Source organism: Protopterus annectens, chromosome 13.part0, assembly GCF_019279795.1.
Source record: "Protopterus annectens isolate FY-2018-M chromosome 13.part0, PAN1.0, whole genome shotgun sequence".
NCBI lineage: Eukaryota > Metazoa > Chordata > Ceratodontiformes > Protopteridae > Protopterus > Protopterus annectens.
In genome coordinates this window covers 472,822,128-472,836,144 of record NC_056747.1, presented here as the reverse complement: position 1 = coordinate 472,836,144, position 14,017 = coordinate 472,822,128, and the positions used below count along the sequence as shown (strand labels likewise).

Genomic DNA, 14,017 nt, shown 5'->3' with positions numbered 1-14,017 from the left:
AGTCACATAAATATCCCTGGGAGGAACTAAAAAGAAGATATTCCCCAACACGGTGGAGTCAAAGGAAGCCCTGGATCAGAAATGCATGTCCAGCTTGTAATGAGAAACAAAGGTGTGCTGGTCTACTCAAGTAGCTGCTGCACAGTCCTTGTCCAAGGAAGTTCTGTAAAAGAAAGCCATAGAAATAGCCATACCTCTAGCAAAGTAACCCTTACGCTTGCTAGGCAGGCTCTTGGCCTTTGAAGGCATAAGCAAATACATTCAGATAGCAACTTGGATAAAGTCACTAATGACACAAGTCTATCCAATAAGGATCTCAAAAAGGAAACAAACAACTGACTGGATTTTCTAAAGATTTTAGTCCTGTCCAGGTAAAATCTCAATTGTCGATGCACATCCATGCAATATAGTATTCACCCTTGTTCAAAAAATCTGGGAAAAACACAGGAAGGTGAATAGACCTATTCAGATTACTCTGAGGTTACTTTGGGCAGAAAAGGAGGATTACTGCTGACTGAAACCATATCTTTATGAAACGCCAGGTAAGGAGAAGTATAATCCAGGGCTTGTATCTCTGAAAGTCTCCTAGCACAGATAACAGCCACCAAAAATAAAGTTTTCCAAGAAAACAACTTCAAGTCTGAAGAAGCAGAAGATTCAAAAGGAGGGCCTGCAATGATTTACAACATGAAAGGGAAATCCCACGAAGGAACCACATCCCGAACAGGATAACACAACAAAAACATACTTTTGAGAAAAGCCTTGGAAATTTTCAGAGGAGCCAAGGGAACATTGTCCCTACTGACATGAAAATTAGAAATAGCTGCCAGTTGTACCTTAATCTCAGAAAAACTAGAATCTGAACTGAACTCAGCAAGAAAATTTATAACAGACTCTTATGGAGCTGAAAATGGGTCAAAACATCTACATTCCACCCACATAGCAAAGTGTTTCCATTTACTGGAATACACCTTCCTAGTAAACAGCTTTTAGGATGAGGACAAGATATGCACAACATTATCAGACTGCTTGGGATTCCTGGTCATCAAGGAAAAGTACAGTTTTGTGCCTACCATAAATGTAGATGTTCGAGTGCTCATACAGCTGCAGACATAACAGATGGGTTACCCAGCCGTCAGGCGGGTCCTCGGTCGGCCGAATTCCAAAGTCTAGGTCCGGCGTCGGTTGTCGTCGCTTCTTCCCTGACGTCAGTGTGGCAGGGGTATAAAAGAGCCAGCCGACGCCATCTTCTTCAGTTTTTCTTGCCCCAGATGTCAGGTGCCCCCAGAAGGAAGGCAAAACAAACTTAGGTAATCATGCAATATAGAATAATCATAAAACAATAGTTGCAAGCAAATACACCATAAAAGAATATCCCAAAAAGGTTGTATGAGAAGGTGTTTGTCATAAGGCCTGTCCTAAGAGGGGATGGAGGGGGGGAAACCTGGACTGCAGCTGCATGAGCACTCGAACATCTACATTTATGGTAGGTACAAAACTGTACTGTGTTCATCGTGCATACAGCTGCAGTCATAACAGATGGGTAGAATCCCAAACCTAAGTAGGGGTGGCAGGCACTAAGTGGAACTAGGAGGAGCAAGAATGCCCTGCAAGACAGCTGTGGCAAATCCCGCTCTAGATTTTGAGTAAAGTGGAAGGTGATAGTGTTTGGAGAAAGTGTGTACTGAACTCCAAGTGGCTGCTTCCAAAATGTCCTTGGTAGGAACCCCCCTGAGGAAAGCTGCAGAGATAGCTGTGGCCCTTGTGGAGTGGGGCCTGATGCTTGAAGGCACAGCTTTTCCATGAAATGAGTAACAAAAGCGTATGCAGTGGGCTATCCATTTTGAGATTGTCTGTTTGGAGATAGCCTTTCCTTGAGCACCTGTAGCATAGGACACAAAGAGTTGCTCGGATTTCCTGAATGGCTTTGTCCTGTCCAAATAATAACATAGTTGTCTGTGAATGTCCAAGGAATGCAGTAGTCTTTCCCCTTTGTTTTGTGGGTTAGGGTAAAAGGTAGGTAAGTGGATAGTCTGATTCAAGGCTACACTGGATACTACCTTTGGCATAAAGGTAGGGTTGGTTCGTAAGGAAACTCTGTCCTGATGGAAAATGATGAAAGGTTGCACAGTCATGAGGGCCTGTAGTTCCGAAACCCTGCATGCTGAGGTGATAGCCAGAAGGAAGGCTGTTTTCCATGACAAGTATTGTAGTTCTGTTGAAGCAGCTGGCTCAAATGGATGAAGGGTCAGTTTTTCCAATATGAAGTTGAGGTCCCAAGCAGGGACTGGTGGTTTCCTTGGGGGTTTTATATTCTCTGAGGAACTGTCTTAAGAGAGGATGAGAGAATAAAGGAGGATCTGTGTTGTAATGTGCAGAAATGGCTGAAGCATGGATTTTGATGGAGGAGAAGGAAAGTCCACTGTTTAACATCTCAGCTAGGTACTGTAATACTTGAGGTATATTTATTACCCAAGGATTCTGGCCCTTTTTCTGATTCCAGGCACAAAACCGCTTCCATTTGGCGGAGTAGGCTTTTCTAGAAGAAGGTCTTCTGGATTCCAAGATGACATCCTGCACCTCCTTGGAGAGGAGGGTCTGTTGTGAAATCAAGGGATTCTCCATGCGGCTAGATTTAGGGTTTTGAGCTGGCTGTGAATAGTTTTGAAGTTGTGCTGGGACAACAGAAGAGGCACTAGAGGTAGGATCCATGGTGGGGAATGCGTCAGGCTCTTCAGGAGTGGATACCAGTGGTGTCTTGGCCAGTCTGGAGCAATGGGAATCATTTTCGGCCTCTCTGCTCTGGCTTTTAGTAGAACTTTGGGCAGCAGAGGGAGAGGCGGAAAGGCATAGACCGTCAATGTTGTCCAATTGAAGGAAAGTGCGTCCACTTTCCAGGCCTGTGGATGATAGGTCCTTGAGCAAAATTTTTCCAGTTGGTAAATTCTGTGGGTGGCAAAGAGATCTATGTCTGGCTGTCCCCATGCCCGAGTTATCTTTGCGAAAACTTGAGGATGCAACTTCCATTCATGTGGATCTGTCATATTTCTGCTTAGGCTGTCTGCCAGTGTGTTTTCCTTTCCTGGCAGGAATTGTGCCTGAAGTTGGATTTGCAATTCCAGAGCTGTGTTCCAAAGGGTCATGGCTAGTCTGCACAGGGGGTATGAATGAGTTCCCCTGTTTGTTTATGTACCACATCACTGTGGTGTTGTCTGTCCTTATCAATAGCTGGCCTGGATGCAGAAGGTCTTTGACGGCCATAAAAGCATTTTGCACTGCTAGCATTTCCTTTTGGTTGATGTGTAGGTGCTTCTCTTTTTGGGACCATTTTCCCTGAATGCACTGATCTTTCACGTGTGCCCCCCCAGGCGTAGTCCGAGGCGTCTGTTGTGATGATTTGATTTCCTTGAGGTATGCAGAAAGGGAGACCTTTGTTTCTTTGGCATGCTTGAGCCCACCACAGAAATTCCTTTTTAAGACATGGAATGAGTGGTATAATTGCTTCCAAACTGTGGCTGTGTTGAGACCATAAGTTTTATAGGTACCATTGAAGTTTCCTCATATGCAGCTTTGCACATGGGACCAGCAGGATGCAAGATGCCATGAATCCCTGAGCCTACAGGACTTTCCTTGCAGTCAGCCTGGTGAAGGTTGCCATTTTGCTGAGGTATTGAGATAGTTGCCCTTGTTTGTCTGGCGTGAGGTAAGCCATCTGGGTGTTTGTATTCAAGCTGGCAACCAGGAAAATTATTGTTTGAGAGGGTATTAGTTTTGATTTCTTTTTGTTGACTGTGTATCCCAGAAAGTTCAACAGTCTTATTACAAACGCCAGGTGTTTCAGAAGTATGTCCTTGCTGTCCACTTGGATCAGGCAGTCGTCCAGATATGGGTATATTTGTATTCCTTGAAGTCTGCAGAAGGCAATTACTGATGCCAGGCATTTCGTAAACACCCTGGGCGCAGTAGATAAGCCAAAGGGCAATGTAGAGAATTGATAATGGGTTGAACCTGCAAGAAATCTGAGGTATCTTCTGCAATCTTGTCTGATAGGAACATGCAGGTATGCCTCCTTGAGGTCCAATGTTACCAGCCCAGACTCCTTGGCCCAGCATGGGAAGAAGTTGCTGTAATGTGAGCATCTTGAATTTTGGTACCTGTAAATATGTGTTTAGGATGGATAGATCTAAAATAGGTCTCCAATCTTTGTCCTTCCTTGGTACCAGGAATAGTCTGGAATAAAACCCTTGACCTTGTTCTTTTGCAGGCACCACTTGAATAGCTTTCATGTCCATGACAGCTGAAATTTGTTTTTGTGCCTCTGCCCTTTGATTTTGTGGCAGGTTTGGCATGCCTCTCATTTCTGGAAGGGTGTGAAAGTGGAATCTGTAGCCTCTGTCTATAATGTCCAGGATCCATTTGTCTTTTGTGACAATATGCCAATTTTTTGAGAATAATGCCAATTTTCCGCCTAAAGGTGCTGCCATTAAAGCTTTGCTTGGCAGGCAAAGGGGAAAGTCATTGTGTCTGCTTTCTGAATGACTGTGATCTATCTTCTCCACCTCTTGGGGTTGGTGCTTGCCATTGCCTGGCTCTGAATGATCCTTGAGATTGCCCTCTACCTCTCAGGCGCCTGTATCTGCCTCTTTGAGGTCTGTCCGTGGCTGGAAAGGACCAATTTTTTGAAGGCCAGTTTCTGCTGAAACGTGGAGGTTGTACCTGTAGGAAATCTTTCACTGTTTGCATTGATCTCGCCTTTTCCTCCATTTTCTTTAGTACCTCCTCAGCTTTAACACCAAACAATACATCTTTTTGAAGAGGTGCATCTAGTAATTTAGCTTGGACATGATCTGGTAAGGCTTGTTCTTTGAGCCAAGCATGTCTACATATGACAGACCCTGTAACAGCAGCTCTACATGTGGCCTCTAAAGCATCAAAACCACACTGCAAGGTATGTTTACCCACTTGCTCTGCACTATGCAACAAATCCTGCAATTCTTAAATCTGGGTGCTCAGGTTGTGTCATTTTGCTTTTCAATTCAGATAATAAAAACTGTTGATACTTTAACATATGGAACTGACAGTTTAAGGCCCTCATGGTTAAAGTGGCCGAGGTATACACCTTTTTCCCCCACCTTTCTAAAGCTCTGGAATATCTCTCTGAAGGTAATGGTTTTTTAGCAGTAGAGGCCTTAATTCCCTTGGGACCCTGTGAAATAGTTTCTGGGTCAGCAGTATGGCTTTTGTATAGGAACTGGTGTGAATCTGGAAGCCGGTAATACCAGTCAGGTTTAACAGGAGCCGGAGGTAAAGAATCTGGGTTAAGGCTGGCTTCTGTGTACACATCATCTAATATATCTAAGACAGGAGGGATAGCCAGAGGCCTATGCTGGGGGAGCAAGAGAAAATCCCTGAGCCTTTTCTTGGAATCTGAGTAATCTTGGCCTTCCCAGTGAAAGTGTTCACTCAAAAGTATGTAGGGTTTCCCCAAAAGAGTAGTCCTCGGGGGGGGGGGGGGGGGGGTGAGACCGAGGGAATAGACTCCTCTGCATCAGAGTCTTCAAAAGGAGAATATGTATATTCCTATTCCTCAGAATGTTCAGAGGTAATAGAGGCTTGATCTGAGGAAGGGTAATCTTCCCCTAATCTGGGCATTTGTCCGAGGGGGGTTGAGAACCCCTGATAAGAGTAATCAAATCCTCAGCCATTTTGAGCATCTGTTTTTTAGGCATGGGGCCTTGAGAAGGGGTCTGTGGTCCTTGTTTTTTAGTTTTCATGGCTGCTTTAGATTTTGTGAAATCCTTAATAGAAAAGGAGGAAGGCCTGAAGACACCTTGAGAAATGGCAGGCCTGTCTAAACTCTGGGTTTCCCCGCCAGAAGTGGCGTCGGTATCTGTAGTCGGAGTGGGGGCAGAGCAGCCTGCGACCTCGGGCACAGAAGACACCGGTAATGAAGTGTCATCGATAGTCAGGGAGGCTGCGTAGGCGCCTCGCTGAGAACTGGAGAACCGGTAGTCAGCCTTAGCGTGGAGTTAGTAGAAGTCGCGGACCTCGTATGTCGGTCCTTATCCTTGCGTCTTTTACCCAAAACTGGAGTCTGAGTATCCGACGACATAATATAATTAAATTTTTTACCAAAATAGTGATGGGCGAACTCCGCCCGACCTTAATAGTGTGTTTGTTGAATCTAGCACAAAAACAGCAGGCCGAGACGTCGTGGTCTGGGCCTAAGCAAGGAATACAGAAAGAGTGGAAATCCTTATGCGGTATTTGCTTCCCACATGAAATGCAATTATTAACTTTGTCTGACATCGGTCTGAGGCAAGAAAAGTTTCAACGGGGTACTTAGCTTTCAAGAAGACTTCGGCTGAAATATTTTCATAAATCTCAGGAGCTGGCCGACCGGCACTTGCGAACTGCTTCTGCTTCGGGCACCGCGCGGCAAGAAAGACTGAAGAAGATGGCGTCGGCTGGCTCTTTTATACCCCTGCCGCACTGACGTCAAGGGAGAAGAGATGACAACCGACGCCGGACCTAGACTTTGGAATTCAGCCGACCGAGGACCCGCCTGACGGCAGGATAACCCATCTGTTATGACTGCAGCTGTATGCATGATGAACATCTGGAGAAATCTTGTGGTTAGCTTGAAAGACTGCAGACTGAAGGATCCAAACCCACTGGATGAAATACAAGAGTTCTGGAGTGGGATCCAGAAACAAAGGGGGCATCTTAAAACAGGCAAAAAGGGAACCACACCGGATGGAGCCAGAAGGAAACTATTAGGATCACTATCGTTCTACAATGGGTTGCCTTCTGGAATTATTTGACAATCAGAGGAACGGGAAATAAGCATACAGGAGTCCTGGGGACAAGCATACAGAACAGCATCTCTGGGTGACTGCCTCCGAGGAGAAACTAAAGCAGAATAGCTGTCACATTTGGTGCTGGAAGAAGAAGCAAAGAGATTGCAACATGGAGTGCCCAACGCTGGAAGATCCACGCTGCCACTCAGATTCAAAGACCACTCATGAGAAGGAATAATGCTCCTGCTCAATCTCTCAGCCAGAATGCTGGACCTCACTGGGATGTGCACTGCAACCAGAAACCACTGCAACGGGATCACCAGACCTTCATGGCCTCCAAACAAAAAAAATAAGAACGTGTTCTCCCTTGCTTGTTAACATACCAAAAGGATGCAGTTTTGTAGAGAGAAAGAACGAGCTGATGACAGGAATGGCGAAAAACCTGATCTGGGGCAAGGGGGGGGGGGGGGGTCTGTTGAGGAGGGGAGGCAGAGGCCAGCAAGTTGAAGTATGGAGGATTTGGCTGGCATTAGACCTGCAAACTCACAGGATGAAGCCAGATGGACAAGACAACATCAGATCCTTAGTTAACAGAAATTACGTATTTTCTATCCAACAGTTTGCAGCCTTAGAATTAGAATAAATTAAGAGGCAGAAGAGGTTTGAGGAACACAGGATGTGCTTGCGCTCCTGAAAAACCTCATATCAAGTATACATTTTTTTTTATTTTGTTATGCATACTGCTTGATTAATGAACTGTTGGTGTTTCCAACTTTTTGGGTAAACATTTCTCTCTTTTTTTTTTTTTTTTTTTTTAATCTATGGTTCAACCTGTTGGTGTAGTTCTTAGAAAAGGTATTTCAAACTCTGACATTTTTAAATTTTGTAGTTCAACTCTGTCTCATGCAGCATTCAGCATTTTCATTTCAATATTTTCTGATTCAGTTTGATGACATTCAAGATAAAGCAGAATCACTATAAGCCATCATATTTCCTTCCCACTCTTCCTTCCTTAATTGACCTGGTAGACAGCATTTCCCTTGACCCCTAATAAACACCCTCTCACCTCCTCTCATTAACACTGCTTCCTTTCACTATTTTGAACCATTTTACCATGACCTTCCCCCACTTCTGTGATTTTTAGCTTTATTTCTAGTACAGTACTATTTGCATGCTGTCTCTTGTTCTGTCTTTCGGCTTTTCCGTTAGGGGTCGCCACAGCGGAACTCCGGTCCACTAATGATTGGCAGTAGATTTTTATGTGCCGAGTTGCCGGCCCTGACGCACAACCTTCAACGAAGGTATGCCCATTCACACATGTCTCCACACAGAAGACGCTCTAGCTGAGAACCAAACAGGACAACGTCTTACTATGAGGCGACAACGCTACCGCAGCACCACCACCGCAGTACATTTTCACACTGTCTCTGAATTTTATTTAGGATTCTCCCACTTTCCAGGTCATCCAAATGACTTCTATTACTTTTCCATTCCAAATTTTACCCCTTAATGCACCTCTCACCTCAACGCCTCCAAGCCCTTTGACCTTCCCAGGTTCTTGTTCCTTAGACTAGACAAATGAGATGACCTTGGGCACCGCAGAATCTAAGATAAAAGAAACTCAGTCCTCAGGGTAAGCTTCTTCAGTTATCCTGGTATTAAATTCATTAACTGTTGAACCAATTACAAGTTAATGAACTAGGAGGACTACATTAGCAGACAGGCTGGAGGGAACTGACCAACAAAGATGCTGTGTGCATATGATGTGGCATTACAATCAGACTCTGAACAGAAACTTGGGCAAATTATAGGGAAATAGAATGCAAAAATGAAGATACACGGGATGAAAATGAGTACAGCTCAGACAGCTGTCATGACAACAAATGGCGAACAAATCAGAAGGAGCTGTAGACTGAGATAACAGAGAAAAAAGTAAAACAGGTTAAAAGCTTGTTATCTGGAAGGAAATGACTGAAGAAACAAAGTCTGAATGAAGAGGTCAAAGCTAGAATTAGAGAGGTTGCAGCCAACTGGCATAGTGTCAGGGGTACAGGGATACTGTGGGATAGAAGAATGCCAAAGAAACTGAAAAGTAAGGTGCACAAAACAACGATGCAAGCAGTACTTCTATATGGTACAGAAACCTGTGCAGTGAAGGCAGAGCACTTGTGTAGGCCAGAGATGATGAAGTGCCTGAGACGCACTACACACTGTGAGGCCAATGAAAAAAATAATGATGTCAGAGCTGAAGCCAAAATAGCTCCAACTACACAGAAGGCCAAATAACAGATTTTGGTAGTTTAGGAACATGTGCAGGAAAGTAAAGGATGATATGGTGAACATGATTTCAGAGAGGCAGGAAGAAAGCAAAGTGAAATGAGGGCATCCAGCAAAGATATGGATGGATTGTGTGGCAGAAGACCTGTGACTGTCAAAGAAGGTAGGAGAGTGACATTAAATCGAGAGAGAGGCACCAGAAGCTGACAATACCATGAATCCATGTAGAAAATGGGGGGGGGGGGGGGGGGGGGGAGGGAGACTAATGATGACTACAACCATCATTTTTCTGTGGTCATTTCCAATAACAGTGATTGTGACTTATATGATGCTGCTTTAACACACTGCAGTGGTGCAGCTGTTAGCACTGCTGCCTCATGGGGTTTGATTCTAAAGTTCATTTCCCAGTTGACCTATCACTTGTAAAGCCTACACGCACATCTCATGTCCACAAGGCTTTAATGGCAGATGCTTCAGTTTATTTCGTTCACAATACAAAAAGAATTGGTGATCTTACAAGGGTGTGTGTGTGTACATGTGTGTGACCTATGATGAAATGGCTTTTCATCCAGGATTAGTTTTTCCACCTACTGCTCATGAGTTAAAGACAAGCTAGGATCTATCTCCCCAGAAACACAAAGCCAGATACAACAGGTGCTGGAGAAAGAATGAATGAATGAATGAATGAATGAATGAATGAATAAATGAAATGACACTACCATGTGTTAAGTGATTATCATGGAATGTCTACATAGCTGATCAATTTCAAATAAGCAAATGGTAATTAAGGTGCCCAAGATAAGTGGCAAAGTAAAGAAAGGGTAGTACAGCCACTAGGTTATCTGCAACCACAGGACCAGTCTGGGAGTATAAAGGATTTGTATCTGCATCTATCAATGTTTAATAGAACAAAACAGGTGAAATGATGTAACAGAAGGCCCACCTGTGAAGTTAGTTTTCACATTAAAAACCTCATTATACATTTTAACCATTGTCAGAAGTGGTATGCCTAGCAACAAGACTGAACTAACTCTGGTACATTGCTGTCCTTAATTTATATCCACAACAAAAGATAAATTGTAGCCAAAGTATTTAGAAAGATAAAAGCATCACATAAAAAAGCAGAAAATGCTCATAAAAATATCCCAGATTTAGGAGGTGAAAGTGAAACATACTCTCCATACAAGTTATAAGAAGAGGTTAGGAATACCACTACTAACACACTATGTCCAGCCAATCAAATCATGAGCATACTGAAAATACAGAAACAACAATAATTGTTTTAATGCACTTAATGGTATAAGCATCTGCATAAATCTTACCTTACTCTACATTAAAAAAAATCACATGTATAAAGAACCAGAAGTGGGAGATTACCAAGGGCACTAGCCTCTCATACAAGTGATATAATGGAAACCTGTGAAAGTTTCTGATAGGAATAAAATGTACTGATAGTCTTAGGCAGTACATTTAAGCATTCAAGATCAAATTGTAACATAACATACAGGATTTTCAAGCCTTTCACTACTGCCCCATGTATTTATTCAAGAATCTGTCAAGAATTGCTGTTCTTTGGTATTTTTCATTACACTGTCACCACAATATCAGTCACACAACAAATTCCTTTGTGGCGTCTTGCAAAACCGTAGCAAAAATAGTGATGCTGCCTTATCAGCTCTGTAGTGCTGAGGGCTAAAACCCTGACTGGATCCCAGGAGCTGAAGGCGACAAGCAGAAAACTGGAAGAGTGCACCCATTCATCCTGGAGAAGGAGTTCTGCCTGATGCGATGCCAGTAGCTACTGGAGAGACAAAGATGCATGGCAAGCAATGTAATGGCCAGGGATGTGAGCTTCTGGCTCTGTCAAGCTACATCAACCAGGTAACGTTCATGAAGCATGTGTGGGAATTGCAGGCACTCCTAGGGGAAGGAACAACATGCTCCTGCACCTGCAGGTGGGCACATTAACTACCAGGGAAGGAATTATGGCCCAAAAGGGAGGAGAGAGAGAAAACATGCAATGGCTGACTGGATGACAACTGTACAGTGACTGGCTCTTGTCATGGTGTTGGGGAATAAATGTACACTGTTACAAATAGCCGCAGAGATGGGAGGAAAAAAAGATTTTCAATAAAATGCCTACATTCCCCATCAACTGGCAGGAGAAGTACTAAGAAATACTGAAAAAATAATCAATTAACACCTCAGACGAAACAAACATAGTTTAAAAGACAAAATAAATTCCAGACTACAATTCTCCATAGCAGCTACCTCTTTCAATCAACACCAACCTGATGCAGAATGTAGTCTTGGAAAAAACAGGATTAGCTAGGGATAAGAATCAAATAAATACATACATAAAACTTTAACTGCTGGTTATAACTTCAGGGATTTCCATGCTTATACTGTTGATTACTACAAAGGCTTACCTTATCTTGGAGGATAATATGACCTGCTGTGTACAGGAAGTGACTATGCAGGTCAGTTTTAGGAGGGAAAACCAGCAGCTCTGGTACATGGAGGTCACAGATAAATTGCTTCCCTGACAGATGTCTCAGGTCCTCTAAACTGAGAGAATACAGAAGTAGCATCAAATTCATGTTTTTCACTTTCACATTGCTAATACCTGTAACCCCACTTTTATTTTCATTACTTAGAGGTTTAGAAAACTGGATGGGCTAGTGTAATGGAAGAAGTTGATCATAACATGAAAACAGCTGTGTACCACAGACTAAGATTTGTGATAAACAGTTAATTAAAATAATGAAGGCTGCATTCTACTCACAAAATTATACACTCTCTATGGTTTATAACAAGCCCTCCCCCCACCCCCAAAGTATGCTTTTACTGCTATTCTCAGAGGAACACAGACCGCCTCTCTGATCTTCATAATTAATCATGAAAACAGCTCTCCCTAGCTCTAACCACTCACTTTCTTTTACCCAGTTACCCACATCATCGCCAACACAACACTTCTCAATGTGCACTAATGTGTTTACAGGGTTCGTCACCCATTCACCACTCCCAGCATGAAACCACTTTTCCAGAAAAAATTCCATTCTACATTGATCAGTATTAACAGCAGCAATAAAGTTTCATCGTTAAAACATCAAAAGTGCTGGTGCATGCACTTGGGAATAACATATCTCACTGCAACAACCCAGGGTAATTAAAAAAAGCACACAGAGCATAACCATGTTACAAGGATCATCACATTCCAGAAAATAAATGAAGGATACAAAGAATTAAATATTTGCTGCAGAAATTTTAAAGCATAAGTCATGCTTCTGTGACAAAACACACGAGAACTTACAAAGGCAATTATTAATGCAGCTCCATTTTTAACACATCTCTAAAGCTGTGTTATCAAGGTTTCAATTTAACAAAGAAAACTATTAATATCTGGTTAAACTCTGCCACATTATTTACTCCCATTACCTCCTGACCATCAGCCCAACACAATGGGTTTTCAAATATGTGTTCTTTGCAATGGGTGTGAAATTAAGACCATTTGCTTAACAAATGGGGTAGGAACTTCAGTGCCATGGGGATAGATCATCCATTCAGCCATCTGAGTTTTTTTTTTTACTTCAGCCATAAATGTCCCTCACACAATGTCTTCTAGCACCCAAGGGTGAGTTGTGCAATGCTCACAGGTAAGAGGGGTCATACTTGCCTGCATGTGCCTCCTCAAGATGTCATGTCTCCCTTGTAAGAAGACGCACACTGTCATATCTAGGGATAGCTCCTGGTTTCTTTACGTCTACTCAGCTGCTAGGGAGTGGACAGCATGCAATACCTGGGCTACCTGAACTTTGGTTTCCACCTCTCCAAGCCAAGCAGATAGCTTAAAGTATTGGATTTCCAAGCAGTTCACTGATTCTCCATGTATCATCTTTGCTGAATCCACATACGATGTTCTAATATTTTAACAGGCTTTTGAGCAGAGCATGCCCAGCATTCTCCTTATATAACAAGAGTTTATACTGACTACTAAGGTAGAAGGAATTCTTCACAAAGTCAGTAACTCGCAATGGTTAAGTAAAGGCAATGGATCTGCTACAACCAGAGTTGTGTTGTTAACAGACATATTTCATTCACTGACTCCACAAAGCAGAGAGAGAGAGACAGGGCCTTGATGACAACCATGGCAACCTGGACTACAGTAGTAAACCCAGCTGCAGGAGCCAGCCAGCCATGGGGGAAAGAAGCGAGGAACGAGCAGCTAATAGTCAGTTCCAGCCATCCCAGTGGGTGATTGCTGGGTATGTGTCTGCCACTAGGGTGCTATAAGGTTTAGATTAGGTAGATCATCCCTAACAATCACAGGATTTCAGAGATAAAAGCCTGCAAAAGTGCACGTAAAACACCAATAAGTGTACAAAATGGCAGAATGGAATCATGTTGCAGTGTAACAATGAAGTTGGAAGCAAGCATGTCATAAGCTAACCAGGAAAGGGGAGTGAAAAAGAAAAAAGCAATAAAAGTGGTGTCACCTCAGATGATGGCCCAACACATCCTGACTTCTCAATCTCTCCCATCAGGACAGAAGCTATGGCCAGCTGGAAATTATCAGGGACAGGGAAGAGCACAAACAATGACTTTATGTAGTACATGTGTACAGCTTTGACAGCAGCTTACAGTGCAAATAGCATCCTACTTGCGATTGATACGGTCATCAAAGATCTTGTTATCTTTGTACACAACTCCCTCTGCTTTGACCATCACGTAGCAACAGCAGCGAGGAAATCCTTCTAGCTAGCCTAACAACAAAAGGTATCCCTATTCAGGTCAAAAGGTTTTCATTCCTCAGTACTCTGCCCTGATCAGAACAATTTTAGAACAGAATGCCCTTTTCAGTATGCAACTAACCAAATACATCGCTCAGTTGCAAAGACTGCATAGGTTCATAACTAAAAAGGTCATCACACTAACCACCA

At 43.1% G+C, this 14,017-nt stretch overlaps 1 protein-coding gene across 1 annotated transcript in view; it reads right to left on the bottom strand.

Moving 5' to 3' along the window:
• The window catches only part of NSUN5 (NOP2/Sun RNA methyltransferase 5), a 787,401-nt gene that overhangs the window by 392,925 nt on the left and 380,459 nt on the right, over positions 1 to 14,017 (bottom strand). The window contains exon 5 of the mRNA XM_044054112.1: positions 11,507 to 11,645. Coding sequence (XP_043910047.1) covers positions 11,507 to 11,645 — 139 coding nt within the window. The remainder of the gene's footprint in view (positions 1 to 11,506; positions 11,646 to 14,017) is intronic.